The 18,954-nt window shown below is 43.3% G+C and overlaps 1 protein-coding gene and 1 non-coding gene across 2 annotated transcripts; both read right to left on the reverse strand.

Moving 5' to 3' along the window:
• Positions 1-1,974: 1,974 nt before the first annotated feature.
• On the reverse strand, positions 1,975-2,057 carry TRNAL-CAG. Its single transcript has one exon. It is a non-coding gene; the product is annotated as a tRNA-Leu (tRNA).
• Positions 2,058-11,519: 9,462 nt separating this feature from the next.
• On the reverse strand, positions 11,520-16,965 carry BTN1A1 (butyrophilin, subfamily 1, member A1). The gene is made up of 7 exons (XM_008582757.1): positions 16,890-16,965; positions 16,311-16,658; positions 14,251-14,532; positions 13,262-13,411; positions 12,737-12,757; positions 12,620-12,646; positions 11,520-12,193 (listed from the first exon to the last, which is right to left on the reverse strand). Exons 1-7 carry the CDS (start codon positions 16,963-16,965, stop codon positions 11,520-11,522), a joined length of 1,578 nt encoding a protein of 525 aa, XP_008580979.1.
• Positions 16,966-18,954: the final 1,989 nt, after the last annotated feature.

The following is an 18,954-nucleotide window of genomic DNA, read 5'->3' on the forward strand; positions in this document are numbered from 1 at the left end:
AGATAGATAGATAGATAGATAGATAGATAGATAGATAGATAGATAGATGATAGATAGATTATGGTTCTGTTTCTCTGAAGGATCATGGCTAATATAAGCAGGTATTCAATTATGACAAAAAAATACCATTTATCAGGCATTTATTGTTTTGGAGAACTCTTTTAAGCACTTTATATATATAAAGTCATGCAATCCTCATAATGTACTTATGAGGTAAGGCACAATTATTTCCTCCGTATTTAAGAGGAGGGCACCAAGGCACAAGGATGTAAAGTGACTTGCCTGGAAGGTCATATAGCTCATAAATGGCAGAGTCCAGAGGTGAGCCCAGGCAGCCTGAATTGAATTGGACCAATCTGCTGGCCTTCCAAGCACCTTGTAAGTGCTTTTCCTATCATCCTACGGGATGTGCCTATTTGTCATTTCCTCCTTTCTCTTATGTTGCCATGGTGAAAGCAGGGACTTAAAATAATGTTTAATCAGAATTTCTGGGCAAAAATGGAATGAATGTGTGGCCATTCGGGGAATAAGGGAAAATTTTGTTTATGCTTTTCTGGCCTTGATGATGATTGTTCTAAAATGTCCCAATTCACTTTTCTTTCAGTGTATATATGAATCTTTCTGTGAGTTTTAAGGAATTTGGGGGCAAGGGAGAGGACAGAATGACTGACTGTCAGTGATCCTAAAACAGATTCACCCTGTATTTTGCTTTTGTAACCTTGTATTAGATCGAATTTCTATTTTAAAAGGAATGACGAAGAGAAAACTCGAGTCACTTGAGGGTTTTGATTAATTAAGGTTTTGCAATAAATTATAAATTCAAAATAAAAACTTTGCATATTAATGTTTGTAACTGTAGCAATTAATGCTCAAGATGAGCAGGCTAGACATCAGAAAAATTGAGTTTGAGGGATATTTCCAGAGATGTCACTAAGCATGACCTTCTATGTGTCTAAATCATTCTCCTTGGGTCCTGGGTCCTGTTTTAAACAACAAAGTTAGTAGATTGTCAGGCCCTCATCACCTGCAATTCGTTCCTTCTGTATCTCAAGGAAAGTCTTACACAGCTTCATAATAGCACATGTTCATTGATAAAATTCTTATCTGTAGTAGCAAAGCATTGGACCCAATCTAGGAGTCATCCCTGGGGGCAGGTAACCTCACATGGCAGACCTCTTATGCAGTAATGAAAAGCAGTTGGTCTAGAAGGGATCTAGATGTGCACACAGCAACATAGATCAAAAATATGGTGCCAAAGAAATAAAGTAAAAATGGAATGAGATCTATGACATAGTGCCATTTACGTAAATTAAAAACATTCCTACATGCACCCAAACCAATAATGCATGTTCTACAAACGCACAAAATGAAAAGAATGCCCTTTCCAGTGATTTCTTATAGGTAGTGGGGTGCAGGGTGGAAAATGAGGCTGAGGAAAAGGAATTCAAAACGAATCTATATAGATTTCCCTAGTGAAAAGAAAGGAAAAGGGGAAGGAAGGAAGGAAGGAAGGAAGGAAGGAAGGAAGGAAGGAAGGAAGGAAGGAAGGAAGGAAGGAAGGAAGGAAGGAAGGAAGGAAGGAAGGAGAAAAAGAAAGAAAGAAATCTATAAATAAAACAAAACAGGAGCCCTGCGGACATCAGTGATGTTAATGGGCCATGAACTGAAGAGTAACATTCATTCAAATCTGCGTGTGAAGAAGAGAGAAGGAGAGACAACTAGCGACAGAGAAACAGAGAAGGGAGATGAAATTTAAAATGACAGTTTTTGAACTATCTTCCTAGTACAGAGTGCTTTTATTCCAGAGCTCGGATAACTTTTAAAAAATTTGATCAATTGTCGGATCCCCATACCGGCCAGCCGCAAAAAAAAAAAAAAAGAAAAGAAAAGAAAAGAAAAGAAATCATTCCACGATGGGCATGGGGGATAAAGTAGTGTAAATTTTATGATTAAAAAAAAAAAAAAATTCCAAGCTGTCAGGAGTGGGATTCGAACCCACGCCTCCAGGGGAGACTGCGACCTGAACGCAGCGCCTTAGACCGCTCGGCCATCCTGACTTGCTGCAAATAAGGACTCTCAGAAATAATTTCTAAAATTACCTAAAACGCTACTCCTCTACCACATAACATAATTTCTTTTCTTCAGATATGGGAATTATTTGGTTAAAAGTTCGGCCGCCACTTCGCGAACTGCCCCGGATGATGGCCCGGAGTTAAAACGCGGAACAGGACCAGGGTTGCCCGGACCGCGGGGCGGCGTCTTCCGTGTTAACAGGGATTCGACCGCGGCCTGTGCCCGGAGGGCTGCGGCGGGCGGCGCGGCTGGTGGGAGCCGTGTCGGGACTCAGTCCCCGAGAGTGAGGCAGCTTTCTCCCCACTCTCCACTGAACTCCAGTTAAAGTAATGGCACCCATTTTGAACTCAACATTGCTGGAATGCCTTGATTAAATGTACGCTTACTCCCAGGAAATTTTAAGCTAATTCCAATGTGTTGCTGGACTAAGGTGCTCGCTAACTCCTCCTCTCCTTTCCTTCTATTTTAAATCTCCCAGCTGGTGGTTCCCCTTAGGAGCAGCATAAAAGGTTGGCTTGTCTGGCTTCTTGATCTGAGCTTATGGGGTTGTACACTGAAGATGTGTGCATTTTTCTGTGCGGATGCTATACTGTAATAAAAGCTTTAAAAAAAAAAAAAAAAAAACCCAAAAACAAAAACAAAAAGTAAGAAAAAAACAGTGAATAGTTTCTGTGTTTTTTTAACCCAGTGCCGGAAGCACTTTATACCATGTCTCTACCGCAGCTGCTTTTCTAAACATACATCAAGGTCAGAAGTGACCTGCTTCAAATTTTGTTAGTAGGTGTTAGCAGTCAGGATGCTGTAGTTCGAATATCACTGACTGGAAGTCAGGGGACCTGAGTTTGAATTTCAAATAAAACTAGTTGCCTGGAGGATCTTAGACAGGTCATTTTGCCCCTGTGGACCTTGGAAATTGCTTTCTTAGACACTTTCCAATTTCATCGTAGTTTCAATTGATGGAATACGATGCTTAGTCCCTTATATTAAGCGTCAAATCCCCATTTCCAGGAAACCAGTTAGATGCAAATTCGTCGCCCTACCCAGACCTACTGAATCAGAAGTTTTGCTATTTACATAGTAAACACAGTTAATAACAATGAAATACTTGAAAGTTGCTAAGAAAGTTGATTTAAAATGTTCTCACCCCGCAAAAATATGTGAAGTAATGGATATGTTAATTAGCTTGATATAGCCTTTCCGTAATGCGTACGTATATAAAAATATTTTGTATACCATAAATATATACAATCTTTATTTGCCAATTTAAAAAATAAATAAGTTTTGGGGATAGAATCCCATAGTGTGTGTTTAACAAGCCCTCCATATGATTCTGAGGCATGCTGGTTTGAGAACCACTGGCTTAAAGTACAATAACCCTGTAATTCTTAACAGAAAAAGTACCCTAACATTAGGAGGAAGTGAGATGTGAAAAACATATAGATAATGCTTTTTATAATCTTCTGGAACAGTAGTTCTCTTCTGGGGAGATTTTTAAATATATCAACATCTTCTCCATTCAATTAAATCAGAGTATCTGGAAGTGCCACCTAGCAATTAAATTTTTTAAGTTTCCTCTGACACAATCTACATGGAGAAATAAATTAAATTTTAAAATTGGGGGAAAAAAAGGTTCTCACTTTACTCCCGTGTGATGGTGATTATCATGTGCATACACGTGTGAGATCTTTGTTTTAGGGTTTAGCTTTAAAGAAAGTCTGAATCTTTCTTTCAAGGGCAAATGTGCAAACCACATTTTAAAAAGTGTTCAAGGTGAGTTCCAGTCAAGATGGTGGAATAGACGGTCCCCAGTGTCACTCTCTCATACAAATCAACTAATTTACAACTATAAAAAAGTAACAACAGCCAAGCTGAGGCCCCTGGAGCTCAGGGGAAGAGGAGGAGAGACCTATGGAGTTCATGAAGGGGGAGAAGCCACAATGAGAGAAAGAAAAAACTGCTCTGAGTGTTTTGACCGCAGTGGCATTAAGGCTCGAGCTGCTGAGTGCATGGAGTAGGAGCCAGCAGAAGCCGCAGCTGTGCCCTTCAGATAGAGTTGCTTGGAGGCAGTGGGGGAGAAGAGGGCTTTGGTGGCTCCTAGGACAGCAAGACCACTAATAGGGCTCCCGTGGACCCACACAGGAGTGAGAAGCCAGAACAGCTGAAAAAAGGGGAGTGATTCAGAGGCCAGTGAGTCATCGCAAGGGACCAGCACAGGGCCCGTCGCATGGGAAGTGTTTGGAGCATGGGCGGTGGTGGTCTCGAGACAGGCCCACCAGGAGAACACTGGGACAAAGCAATGACAGCCAATCCGCCTCCCAATCAGTGCAGGACCACTCAGAGGAGACTGGTCGGGAATGCAGAATTGCAGGGGGTGCAGTTTGATGAACAACCTCAGGCCCAGATCAGAGTTTCTACACAACCCAGGTACACCAAGTCTCTGGAGAGCCGGAAATACCTATAAGGTCAACCATTAAACCCTGAGCTGCACAAAAAGTCTTCCCTAGAGAAACAGCAGCAAAGCAACAATTTAGCTCAACCACAGAGCTCAAGTACTGGTTCCCACAGGAAGTTCCCCCATTTTAGAAGTAAGCAAAGTACAAAAAATTAGTTCCGGTCCAGGCACACCATCAGTGCCTGGGGCCTGCCAGGGGACCTGACGCATGGACCTGGGGACCGGACCCCCACCCACAACCAGGCACACCACCAGCACCAAGGAGCATGCCAAAAACATCACCTCCATGTGGATGGCCCACCACAACCACCACAGTAACCACAGCTGCTGCGGAAGTGGCTAGGCACCACAACCACCACGCAGATGTTCTGCCAGCCACTGGAGTGCATGAATTACTGCATGTAAAACACCTAGAACAGAACTTAAAACATAAATGTTCTGTCAATCTTAGCTACTGTAATTATACATATTAAGCTGTCTCACAAATGCATTTTGCACATTGATCAAAATTTGGGGCATACCTCTTGAAGGATTCTTAACATCTCAGATGAGGTCTTCTGCCCCAAGTACACATCTAGTCTGTTCTCAAACTTCAAACTGCACATGAATCACCTAGGGATCTTGTTAAAATGCAGTTTCGGATGCAGGAGGTCTGGAGTGGGGCTCCAGGTTCTGTGGTTCTAATGAGCTGGACCTGACTAGCATGAGTAGCAATGTGCTAAACTGTGTGTGGGGTCCTTATTCAGTGCTCTCCTCCGTGGAAGGCCAGTCTTCTGGCATGAATTATTGTCCCACACCTGACCTTCCCTTGGGAGGCTCTTAGCACATCAGGTATTTTTTAAATAGTGGAAAGCTTGACAACAAGGTCATAAGAACCTCAGTCGATAGGAAATGCCAGTTTAAACAGATTCACTCAAATGGTCTAGCCTGGGAATTCTCAGCTTCTTACAATGGCACGGAGAATCATTTGGGGGATGTGCTAGCCAGGATATACCTTTAGTTATCTGTAAGAAAGTTTCAAAGTAACTGGCTTGAACAAGATAGAAAGAAACTTACTATTCTCTTATGTAAAAATAAAGCTAGTAAAGAGTCTCTGCTTGGTGAAATCATCGGGGACCCAGTCTCTGTCCGTCTTAACATTGGGATCTTGCCTGCATCATCATGTCTAATATGAACCCCTCACCTGTTACAGGTCGCACTCAGCTCCTATCTGACACTCCCTAAAATTGATACCAAACTCACAGGTCCAGCTGCCTGCCCCCAGACAAAAATCAAACAAACAAAAGTCAAATATTGGTGAAAATGGAAGTCCGTGAGAGGCCCGCGGCCCCTTAGAACATTTTCAGATCCACCCTGTAACTCTCTTTAGGTTTTGAAGCAAGAGAATCAAAACTTCGTAGGCTCGGGGAAGCCAATATCTCCCCTTTTGATACCCAGGGTAGCCAGTCTTCATGGGCTTTTTTCTGTGCATACTAAGAGTATGCCTTTAAAACAGAATTGGAATTGTATACAGTAAATCTTTTTATTAGCCAACAATACATCACGGACATCCCTTCGTTTTATTACATACCTCATTGTTTTTAAGAGCTACATAGCTACTTTAAATTTATTTCTTTATTGCTCAACTTGATCTCTAACTTTTGCGATAATCAATAGATTTTTTAAAGGGCTATAAACCAATATTTTGAGACATAATGTGGTAAAACTTTCAGACTGTCTAAGGCCAGAAGGGATACTTTCATATTTAGCAAGTTGACTAATGTGTTTTCACAGAACTTAATGGCAGTTTACATGAGGTTGGATGACTTCATAAAGCAGGTTACTAAAACAGTTTACTTTTTGCTTTCTGGGTGCATTTTGCAAAGTAAATTTAAATTTCATATGGTCAGTTGAAAACATTTAATTCCTTAAACATGAAGTGGCTGATGTGTGAAGAGGAGATAAGGTAGAAAGCCAGTAACCCACAAATTTGTATCTCAGACAGAAACAAAGCACCAGGGGTTAAATATTGTGATAAGTAAGCCATAGGGAGTAAGCGGGAAGTGGAAGAATGATACTATACTGCTTGCTATTAAACAAGACAAAAAACCAGAAATCCCTATTACATATTGTATTTCTGTGTGCAGAAGAGTTGGAGGCTTTGTTGATTTAATCTCTATCTTTTATTTATTTATTTTATTTTAAAAATTATTATTATTTTGGTGGCTGGCTGGTCCGCGGATCCAAACCCTTGACCTTGGTGTTATCAGCACCAAGGTCTCCCAAGTGAGCTAACTGGCCAGCCAGCTTGTGTTTATTAAAATAATAATAAAAAAAATTTTTAAAGGAGGCACCAAACTATAACTAGTTCTGCCTTTTATTTTCTATATGCATATCACTCTATCTCCCACTATCTCTCATAGTCGTCTTTTTTTTTTTTTCCTGGTGTCTGGCCAGTATAGGGATCCAGACCCTTGATCTTGGTGAAATAACCATACAGGCTTCTTAAATCTCTTTTTATGTCCATCACAGCTACCACATTTGTACTGCAAAGCTATGAAACCTTCTCCCCAAATATGCTCAAACTGCTATGAAATCCACTCCCTAAAAAGCAAGTAGTTTAAATCAATTGGAATAAACAGATAATAGATTTTTTTTTTTTTAAAGGGGAGGATAAATCCAAATGTTGGTATTAGTCATGTTTGTCTGATGACATTATGGACCATTATTACTTTTAAAAGTAAACTTTCATGTGTATTCTGGAAAATAAGTTATCTCCGTTTTGAAATAATAAAATGAGTCAATGTTGGGTGTGGGCTATCAGGGACTGCGGCAGGTGGGAGATATGAAGAGATGTGAGTGCTGTCTGGAAGCAGAAGAGGCATGAATTGAGGTGCACCTAGAGATGGGATGGAAGAGCTGCTGTTACTTAGGGAAGAGGGTGGTTGTACAATTATTTTTCTCTTAATCTGAATGTCTGGGCTCAGTTACCTCAGAGTCTCTGTTTAACAGAAGCAGGCACCCCTGAATATGTGACTACCACAGCTGGCATTTGGAAGTGTGAAATGAAGTCACTTATTATTATTTTAGTGGCATTTGCATTTTTAGTCTGATCTTTAGTTGTGGAATGGAAAGGCTCTTGTTTCTGGTTTAAAAGGAAAATCAGACATTAGTAAGTCCTTCAGTTAGTTATTTGCAGTGGTGGAAAAGAGGTCTTTCTGGTGCTTTTGAAATCATAGTATCACAAACTCTGCTTCCGGTCACTAAGGCTTTGGTAAAGCATTGGTGGGGTGACATTTCTTGTCTTTTAGAAGATTTGGAAATAAAGCCAGAACTACCGAGACTGATAGTTTCCTCATCACTGTAGCACAGTTCTGATGGCTCATGCCAGGCAGGTTCTTGGCTTTATCAGATAAGTTCTTCCTCAGGGGTGTGTCACACAAAGAGGCTGGAGATGGGGGAAAGGAGAAAGACACAGGTGTTGCCTAAGAACCTACCACCAGCTCAGTACCGTGCCTGGTGACCATTTTCTTTGAAGATCATGTGAAAGGGAAGGGAAGGGGAGTCACAGAGCTGATTAAAATCTGTGACCATTTTTCTTTCTACTCTCAAAAAGGGGTTCTCGTGGAAGCCCTGTCTATTCTGGGTGAGGTTTTACAAATACATTTTAGGATATGTATTACACATTAAACCAGTAAAGCAACTGCCTGAAGTTCCTAAGTATTTTTTTAAAAGAAGTTTGGACTATGTTTCCTTTGATTTTCTAAAAGTTCAGTTTGACTACAAATGGATACTTCTAAAACAGGAATAAATTATATTCTCGTCCCAGGAGTACAGTGTGGGGTGAGCAGTATGGGATAGGGAATGTTTGAGGACGGGGCAAGTGAGGGAGAACACTGGACCCATGAAATGATGGAGGAAGAGCCCTTCCTGTCTGCTCCCCCAGGTGCAGACCCTCGGTCTGTACAAGGTAGAATGCTAAGCTGACTTTTTTTTTCTCTTGTGCCTCTCTCTGCCTAGGAATATTCTGAGCCAATGGGTTTCACCTAGGTAGAATTCCTAAAGAATTTTCTGAAGTTCCAGCCCCTAGATTAACTGAATCTGTCCTTCCACCCATCTGCAGCTTACTCAGTGGAGGATGTCTGGGACAGTTTATAGTGAGGACACCTTTGATACTGGTCTGACCACATACTGTGTGTCTTTAACCAAATCGCTTCATTTCTCTTGACATCTGTTTCCTCATCTTTGAAAAGAGGGGATTGGAGTAAATGTCAATAGTCACTTCTCATCCTAAAGTTCAATTACATTTTCCTCTTGGCCTCTTCCCAGAATAAAACCTGTGTGGTCTCCTGATTTATAAGCCTGTGTGCAGATTCATTTTTAAATAATCTCGTATTACATCCATGGGAATGTGATTATGTGGATATTATTACATAAGTCTTGAACCCAGTCAATAGGAAGACACTAAAACCAGAATGAAAATATAAATGGAGGTGGAACATGGGAGTGACAATGACAAAAGGTGGGTAATGGAGTATATGGTGGTCACATCTTGCTTACAGTGAGTATACTGATAATAGACGTGTCTGATGTTCAGAATTTCCACCTAAGAGAGAGTGGTTGGTGCTCTTTTTGTCATGATCCTCTGTGAAAATTGCAGATAGACTGAAAATTAAGAAAAGTTGGTTTTTAGCTTAATCGTGAGAAATATATTGTGGTGAAATACTGCATACACTATTTTAGTGTGAATGTAATTTTGAATTTGGAGATCTTGTGGTATGATAAGAAGTAAGTCTGATTTTGATGATTTCTCAGCAGGTGGCATACATATGAGATGATTTTCCCACTGTTTTGTCAAACTTTGGAGACACATTCTGTCTTTCTGGGCCGCAGGGCTGTTTGAATTGCATTCAGGTCAGACCCTTTATGAGGGGGCCTATTCTTAACCCTCCCTTGGGGCAAGAGAGGAGAAAGTCAGCAACTTGCTGAAGACCAGGGCCTTCAAGCAGAATACATAGAGTCTCCCTTCAGGAGCCATGGTTTCCGAAGATTGCCCATGCTTTTGTTTTGTTTTGTTTTTTTTCCTTTTTGTCTTTTTTCGTGACCGGTAATGGGATCGCAACCCTTGGTGTTGCGCCTGCACTGCGCTCAACCAGTGAGCGGACTGGTCTCTATATGGGATCCGAACCCTCGGCGGGAGCGCCGCTGAGCTCCCAAGCGCCGCACTCTACCGAGTGCGCCACCGGCCGGCCCATGTTTTGTTTTGTTTTTGGCAGATCTCCCTTAATATTAGTGTTACAAATATTGGGCTCTAACCCATTTTTTTTTTTGTTTTTTCTCTTTGTTTTTAATTACAAGGCATTATCATTAAAGATTTTCAAATATTTCCTCCTCCTAGAAAAGTACTGTTAGTTTGAAAAGGTGGCTTCACTTACCTAAACCATGGGCCAGTTATCTTTATAGTAGTAGAAATGGAGTCACCACCCAAACGGAGGCTGAGGGTAGGTAGTCATTGGCACTGGGACCTTTTTTTAAGGAATTGGGCCCTCATGGGGCAACAGCCCCCTGTAATTGCCTGCCCTGGTAAGCCCATGCCATCAGGCCCGGGGATGCGTCTTGGACCATATAGAATGGTAGTGCTTTGGCCGGGTTCATTCTATTGAAGTTTCTTCCTTCTGTTTTATTTTGTTTCGATTCCATTATTGGGACAAAGAAAGGGAAGTTTAGAGGCTGCTTTCAACAATCAGACAGACTTATTTATTAGGTAAAGACCATGGGCAGCATCTATCCTGGAAGCTAGAAAAATACAATGAAAGTGGAAGGTGTGAGCCTGCATACATTTGCAGTCCCCTGGCAAGATAAGCCACAAGTATGCAGGACAATGTTCAAGGGCAGATACGAACAGGTACAATCAGTCCACTGTGCTGAGCACAATGATGCAGCATTCAGGGGATCCTGAGGAGAAGCAACGTGTAGGAAAGACAGGTGAGGAGACAGTGACCAGCAGTGTGGCGGCACGGTGTGGAAATGGGTGGCAGTTGAAGTTAATCAGAGGTGTGTTGGAGGAGTACAGACTCTGGAATGAGGGCTGAGGGGGGGTGAGGCTGAAACAGTGGCTGATAAAGTGGTGATATCACTGAAGGATGATTCCTGGAAATGCCTTTGAAATGGAGAGATGCTAGATCAAAAGGAAGGGGAGAACTGGAAACTTGTGGAGTCAACAGGGTGAGGTTGGAATCACCTCCAGGCAAGGGAGAAACAGGAGGGTGCAGAGAGAGGAACAAGATCTGAGGCATGGCTGTACAGACAACCTTCGAGTTTTGTCCGAAATTCTCTCCTCTGTCACACTTTCTGTCCAACCCCCCAGCCCTGCTTATCCCAGCTCCTCTCTATTCCCCTTTGCCCACAGCTCAGCTCCCACAGAAGGAGGGCCAGTGTCCTCCACCCTATAGGAAATGGCTTACAAAATTTGAGACATAGGCTGTGAAACTCTAAGAGCAGTCCAGGTGCTCATCATTGGTCTGGGTTCACCCCACTTTCCTCCATCATTGCTGTTCTCTCCAAGTTCCGTTATGAGATTTCAGCCTGGGATTGTTCCTTTATTAGCAACCATTGGGTTTTCTGCTTGCCTAAAACCTGTTCCTCCACATACTCCTATTCTGGACACCAAGACACTTCTGTCACAGCCCCGTGCCAACCTAATCCCATCTCAATCCCTGAATTGTCATTTGGGTGTGCTCCAATTCCTTCCTAACAGATTCTGGCCTTATGGGATAGGAGAACACTAGAAGCAGATTAAGAGTCACCTCTCCATCCCCCAAATATTGGTACAGAAACAGATCAGGAAAGTCCTACCCCCCGCCCTCTCCAGCAGCAGCAGCACGACCTTCCCAAGTCAATTAATCACTACCCAACAGGGAGAAACAGCGGTTGGGTGAAGCTGGCAGCCAAAGTCTCAGGGGGTGATGGAGGAGAGGGGTTAGAGCAAAGGAAATGAGCTGAGCTGGGATATTCCTTAAGGAGCCCCTTGGTTGGGCTGGGTAGGGATTAGTTTAGAATGGAGAGTGTCTGTATCCCCAGAAGCCGAGTCCTCCCCCATGGGGGACAGTGGGATATCCTTAGAAAGATCCTGGGTGTTAGCAATTACTGTGACCCCCTCAGGCCCATCAGCAATTGGGCAGATGGTCAGGGGCTTTTTACCACAGGACCATAGACAGAAGAAGGGCCGCAGGGGGCCAGAGAAAGAGACGTTGGGGAAAGTATAGATATGGGATCCATCAGTCATGTTGTAGAAGGAGATGTCTCCTAATTCATAGTTCAGGAAAATCCCAACCCGGTGGGGGGCTCCTGCCAATGCGAGAGGGGTGCGGAGAGGGGTGAGGGCCCAGTACCCATTCCCATACAACTCCACAGCCCAGAACCCATTCTCAGGAGTCATGGGGTCAAATCCTTTCCTCATCACGTTCTCCCTACACACACCGATCGCCCAGTCTGTCCTGTCTCCCACCTCCACCTCCCAGTAATGTCTTCCAGAGGTGAAGGCCTCACGGCCCAGCACACAGGGCCACGAGTCAAATCTTTCTGGTTTCTCAGGAAGTTTCTGACGTGAATCTTCCAGTCGAACAGATTTTAAATCCTCATACAGAAAGAGGTGGGGATGGGCTGTGTCTGGATCCAGAGTCACATCAACTGGAGACAGAGAGAGAGAAAGTGTGACCATCAGAGGACATAAGAGGTTACAGGACCTGTCCTTCCTGCTCCAAAGAAATAGGGCACTGTTCTAGGAGCTGACAGGTCTCCTCAGGGGGAGGGCTGCTAGGCCTGCTAGGGGTCTCCATTCCCCCAGGCTCCCTCCCTCATCAGCAGCCACAGGGTGATGGAAGAGCTGACTGTCCCCACTGCCTACTGGGATCCTATCAGAGGGGCTTGTCTCCTAGCCATCATCCAAGGGCCTTCTATGTGCCTCAGGAGAAGTATTGAGGCCATTTTCTATCACCTCTCCCATTTCTATCCTCGTCAGTAAAGTGTGTTAGTGTTTTCATTTCCAAGTATCATAGGACTTTGAATTCCTGGGGATAGAGCCTCAGAGCCCTTTAGAAGTTCAGAGCCACTGACCTGTATGCAATGCAGCCTTTGTCCATTCTGCAATGAAGGAAAGAGATAGTCATTGACAGGTTACATAAGAGAGAGAAAACCTTGTGGGTGAAATAGCGACAAGAAGACAGAACTTACTGAGCTCTTCTAGGAGTTTCTCTGGAAAACAAACAAAAATACCTCAATGGCTTTCTACAGAGGACATGAGGGAGGGGACAAACTGGTGTGTGAAACACACAAAGGACAAACTGTTTAATTCATGACTCCTGATTACTGAAACATTATCAATAAATCAAGAACAAAAAATTTGTTTTGTTTAGTTTTCTAAGAAACATGCAGGAAGTTCCTACTGGCTTGGGATTAGATCTTTAATAATAAGAGGGTTACTGAGAAACTGAGTTAAAAGTGGGGGTAGGGGCTGAGGGTGGGTAGTGAGTAAAATCAGGTCTACTATCTCAATTAGAATTGGTTTTAACTCTGTCTGTGCCTCAAAACTGTTCTTTATATTGGGCATCTGTGACTTCATGAGGCTTATAATCTCTTCCAACTTTCATAACTCTGGAAACAAATTGTCTTCCTGTTGGAAGTCATCCTGAAGGACTTGGGTCCAACCCTTCTCTGAAGCATTCTTGACAGGTAGCCTTTGTGAATTCTATGACTTACCTTTAGGCCTCATTTCATTATTCCTCTCTCTGGATCTTTCCTTGTATAGTCTCCAAGTGAAAAAAATGGACCCAATGGTGAGAAGCCCTAGGGCCATCAGGGTGACAGCCACAGCCACAATCCAGGGAGTCAACCTTGGGAAGAAGGGAGCTAAAACAAAATCCCCAAGAACATTGGTTGAGAAACTCTGAGCAAACCCAGCTTCTCTCCTGATTCCAAAGGGAGATGGAAGAGGGGATGACCCAGACCATTCCCATCCCTCCCATGGCAATAGTCACTCCAATGCTACTCTAAACTTTTTGGAAAACTTTGCTCTTGAGCAGGAGAGAGCAGAGAGAGAGGATGGAGAGTGATTTGGGGACAGGACCTATGAAATAAAGAACATAATGGACCAATTCATGGTATTATAGAAATTCCTCCTTATCTGTCAATGCAGAATGGGAACCAAGGGGATGAGGGAGGTAAATAAGGAAGGGGAAATGTCACCTGTGTATGTGACAGAATGGGACTCAGTGGCCAAAGAATAAAGAAAGTTTCCTGCCTGAATCAGAGGTGGTATCTGGGAGAATAATAAGAGAATTTGCTTTCCTGAGAACCCTGGAAATCTAGACAGAGCTCTAGCACAGGACAGGGAGGGGAGAAGAGAGGTTAGGGTAGAAATAGGAAGACTAGAAGAACAACTTAGTCTCCATGTTTATTCTAGGAGGGAAGGTTCTGGATCAGGAACGTCTCCAGAGACAAAGCATCTATATTTCAGATATATCTTTTAAAATGGAAAATCTGAAATTTCTATGAGATCTAGGTAGAGTTTATGCTTTCAGAATCTTTACTTTTCTAATAAAGCTGGTGGGGCTCCCTCAAGTCAGTGAGCAGGAGCTTAGGTCGCGGAAGTAGATGACTGTGCCATGAGGTCACATCTGGGCAGGGGTCCCATGTTGTGTGACTCTGAAGCTGTGTTGACATAAGAGCCCAGTACTGGTTCCACTGACCTGGAATGGAAATCCCCACTTCCTTCTCCTGCCCAAGAAGGAGGTTCTGGATGCAGCAGGACACGTTCTCCACGGAGGTGTCTGTGATGATCAGTGAAGCAGCCACCGTGAACAGGCCTTCTTTATCAGGATTCCTGGACTCTGATGTGGATGGAAACTTCTGTCCCTTGGGAGTTCTCCAATGCACTTGGGGCTCTGGGTACCATCCCACTGAGGTGCACTCCAGCTGGATCTCCCCACTTTTTTGAACTTCCATATGGATGTGAGGGTCAGAGCCCAGAGCTATGGAGAGACAAGCTGGCCTTAATCTTTTAGTGGATACCTTTCTTGGAGCCTTATAACCATAGGGCTACATAGTTTGAGAAAGGGGTGGGGGAGGGGGGGAGAGAGAGAGAGAAGTAGACTGGAAATAGGAGAGACTCATCTCTATATTTTATTACATAAGGAAACTGAGTTATCAATAAAAGAAATTTCATATACCTATCAAAGAGGGATGCCTTATTAGGATCTAGCCTTTGAAATGTGGGCTGGAGTTTGATGGGTAGACACAGGGACTTCTTCAGCCAGCAGGAACAGTAAAACCAATGGTTTAGAGGTGGATTAGTGGTCTAGGCTGGGAGCGCCAGAGCTGGGAGAGAGGTCTGTGGTTGGAGGTATTTGGGGAGGAGGAGGAAAACTAGGATTGGGTATTTAAGGATGAACTGAGAAGAAATATCTTTGAGGAGGAGGACTGGAGGTTCTTTGCCCTGAGATTGTAGTTTCCTTTACCAGTGATGCTGATTCAGGAATTTTCTTAAATGGTTTCAACCTCATCTTTCCTCAACCAATTATGCCCTAATGTAAATCAACATAAAGCTGCTTTTCCTGCCTGTTCAGCCTAATTCTTTTCTAACAATTCCACAGAGTACAAAAAAACATTGAGCTGCAGAAAAGAGTCCTAAACCACATGGCCCCAACCATTGGTTTAAATCCATATTCTAAGTTTATGTATATATACAAGAGTGTACAGTCTTTTCATGGAAAGAGCTGCCACTTTCAGCAGATTCTCAAAGGTGCCATCACTCATAAAAGATTACAATGACAGTTTTAGGCCATCGAATCTCTAGGTTTTTATAATCAACTTCTTCTTTAAAAAACAAAATGAGAGGTACATATGATGTTGCACAGGGGGCGCCCTGTTATGAAGTGAAGACCCAGATTTCACCAAAGTATTTTTCAAACTTTATTTTAATATATATAAGAAAGGCAGTATATTTGTATATTGTATGGTTTTGATCAGTCTAAGGCACAGTGATAATACTTACAAGCATATAATGCTTTTAGAATTGACAAAGCAGTTTCTCATACATTGCCTAATTTTTTTCATTCTTGCAAAATCATCCTGGATAAACGCTTCCCCAGTTTTACAGTAGGACGCATGGCTCAGAAAGAGATTTGCTTGATGCTATTCACTAGTACGTGGGAAAGTCAGCCCTTCATGCATACTTTCCTCCTGAATGCTTACCAGTTTCCTTACTGTTTTGCCCTGGAATTTGGCTTCAAGCAAAAAGGGAAAGAAAAGTGAAATATTTTCCAGGTGGATCAAAATGTTAACAAACAGCCTCTGATTTTAGAAAATCAGTCCTTAGAGACTGATCCATAAAGCAGCCTCAAAGTATATGGGATGTTTACCACTGCCTTAGTGTAGTGATGAAAAACAGACACAACTAAGATATTCAGTTCTGGGACTTGAGCAAGTAAATTGTGTTGTATAAAAGAATGTGATATGGCCATTACATCTTACATTTATTTAATTAGTTTCATGGGGAAATGCTTATGCTATTATTGAGGGGAAAGGGCAGGAGATAAGCGAAATAAAGCTCTACAAGAAAGACATTTCTCTGGTCTCTTCCTGTTCTCACCTCAAACCTCCTTCCCACTTATCTCCTACAACAGGTCTGCCAATCCCCTCCAACCTAAAAGGGATTTCAGGAATGAATATGATGGTTTCCATAGTAAATCCATACGAGAGTATATACTACATGGGAGTCACCGGAGAAGGTCAAAACCCATCTACTCACCAGCCACCTTCAGATGCACGATGGCCTCTTCATAGCTTCCATCTTCCCTGAAAAAGCATCGGTATGCGCCATCATCAGAGACTTTGACACCGTGAATCCTCACAGCAACGCGCCCCTCAGTGATGTCATCCTGCACCAGCGTCACCCTGCCTCGGTACTCGGGCATCTGCTCTCCCTGCTGCTCTCGCCCATCCTGGTGCACCAACACAGCCGGCGAGACCTTCTTCCGGAACCACCTCAGTTCCATGTGCTCAGCACTCACGTTCGGGGACAGGTGACAGGGCAGTTCAGCGTCTTCACCCACCATGGCCAGAATGGGCTCCAGAGGTCCAATCACATCAAAGTGAGCTGCCACAGAACAAGCAGTCATACGGGATGTGGAGATGGGAATTGAGGACTGACATAGGCCCAGACTCCTGTTAAAATGTAGAGTCCCTTGCACTATGTCTCATAACTTTGACAGCCCGAAGGAATCCAAATGGACCCCAGTGGAGGTCGACAGGGAGAACGGGATGGGATCACTTACATTTACTGAGACCTTTCACCCTTGCAGTCCAGAGAGAGGGAAGGTAGACCCACCTGAATCCAGCTTAGGCGGCTGCAGAAGAATGAGAATGAGCAGACCTGGGAGGCAGGAGTTTGGGAAGACTGCCATCTCCAACCTGTCTGGGCTAGCAGGATTCTGGTGTGAGTCCGTCAGGAGCTGCAACCTAGGAGATGAATGCACAGGAGCTAACTATGGGCTCTGAAGACTCTCTGCTCTTCACCGTCCTCCCTGCAGTTCTTTCCATCCTGGAGAGCTCTGGGCATTTGCATGTGAAGCCCTCTCTGTGCCTCCTCCTCAGTGGGGATTTTCAGTCTGTGCCGCCATCAGCACCATCCCACCCACCTCCCTAAGTTTGGCTAAGCAGGTATAAAACAACAGACTGGGCCCTGAAACCCCAAAAGAGACATAAGAGAAGGAAGGCATAGTACCCATTCGTGGGTTGCACATAAATGAATAAATCTTAGAATCACTGCACTAAAGGGAGGAGTCTGAAGGAGAGCTTTGAGGGTACTTCACAAAATTCGTGGAAAGATAGAATTAAAACATAATAGATAAAAGACTAAAAAAAAAAATCTTTCCATGAACTTTTTGAAGACCCCTGGTGTGCCCTCCTGGCCGCTCACTGTCTCAGAGGGGCTGAGAGTAATCACACATACTGACCTCGGTGATCTTGCAGGAAAAGGCACAAGGAGCCACTGCTACCGAGTGAGAAAGCGGATGTGGCCCCAGTGGCAAAAGTTAAAAGCCAGCGGGAGAAGGAAGGGGAAGTGCTCTCTGGAAAGCCTGCCCCCAGGTAGCCTGGTGTATTTACTTTGAAAAAAAGAGAAAGTTTTCCAGAGATGGACAACTGTGGATTTGTGGTCTTCAGCTCAGAGATCAGAATATACACTGACGAGCTGGACTAAATAAAAGGGGACAGAGAGAAAGGAAGAGGGCCAAGGAACACTAAAATGAGATGTGAGCCCTTCAGCCAGTTAATTTGCCTCTGCAAGCCTCAGTTCTTTTATCTCTAAAATGGGAATAATGTTAATAATACCTTCCTTGGAGAAGTGTTAGGAGGATTAAATGAGATTAAGCAGGTAAAGCACTTAGCACGTGGTAGGGACGCAGAAGAGAGTAAGTTGTTTTTCTATTATTTCTGTGGGTTGAGAAATGAAAGGGCAGAGGCCAAGGTAGCAGTAGCCTTCAGCTCACCGCTGACAGTCCTGTTCCTCATCTGAGTGCCCACGGAAGCTGCTGTGTCTGCTGGCACAAATCCCTTGGAGGCCAACCCTTAAGGCCAGCTCATGAGGTGAGATTCAGTTCACAGGGCCCCAGTGTTGCCTCCTTGCGAAAGTGATGGCTCTCAAAGCAACTCCTGAGGCCTGCAATTCCTTATTTTGGGCTAAACCTCTTATTATGGAAAAATTAAAGAATATTTTTATAAAGTGGAAATCACCCTTAATCTACTACCTAGTGATAGCCTCAATTCACATTTTGGCATATTTCCTTCCAGTATTTATTTTATGTTTCTGTACATCATAAAAACAACAAGGCTTTTTGCATAATTCAAAACATGAACAGTTACATAATTGCCAAGATTGTGGAACATTTTTTTCCCTATTATAAAGAATGGGCATCATGTTCAGTACTGTATTCTTCTGCCATTTACTATTGAACTTTGTAGTCAGCTGCTCTTTCTTGGGGGCATACACTATTGATATGCTGGTAATAATCAGATATGATCTGATGACATTTCAACATTATAATACTGACATAATCCCCCTATTTTCCAAACCCAAGTTAAAGTTATACACACTGTAGCACGACAGAGTTTGCATATGTGAAGGGTGGATGGAAAGGAGGTGAAAGGGGGATGGTATAGGGAAGGTAGTGAATTTCTGCGTGGAACAGAGGGTAGTGGGGAGGTTAAATGTGCCCTGGGGAGCAAGAGGCTGAGATCTGGTGGACTGGTGACATCTCTGAGTCATATTCTTGGAAATACTTTTGAAATAAAGAGTTCCTAGAACAAAGAAGAAGGGTGACAGGGAACTTATGGGAGCCAATAAAGTGATTTTGGATTGAGCAAGGGAGAGATAGAATTCAGGGAAGGAATCA

The sequence above is a fragment of the Galeopterus variegatus genome, unplaced genomic scaffold (genome assembly GCF_000696425.1).
Source record: "Galeopterus variegatus unplaced genomic scaffold, G_variegatus-3.0.2 Scaffold2717, whole genome shotgun sequence".
NCBI lineage: Eukaryota > Metazoa > Chordata > Mammalia > Dermoptera > Cynocephalidae > Galeopterus > Galeopterus variegatus.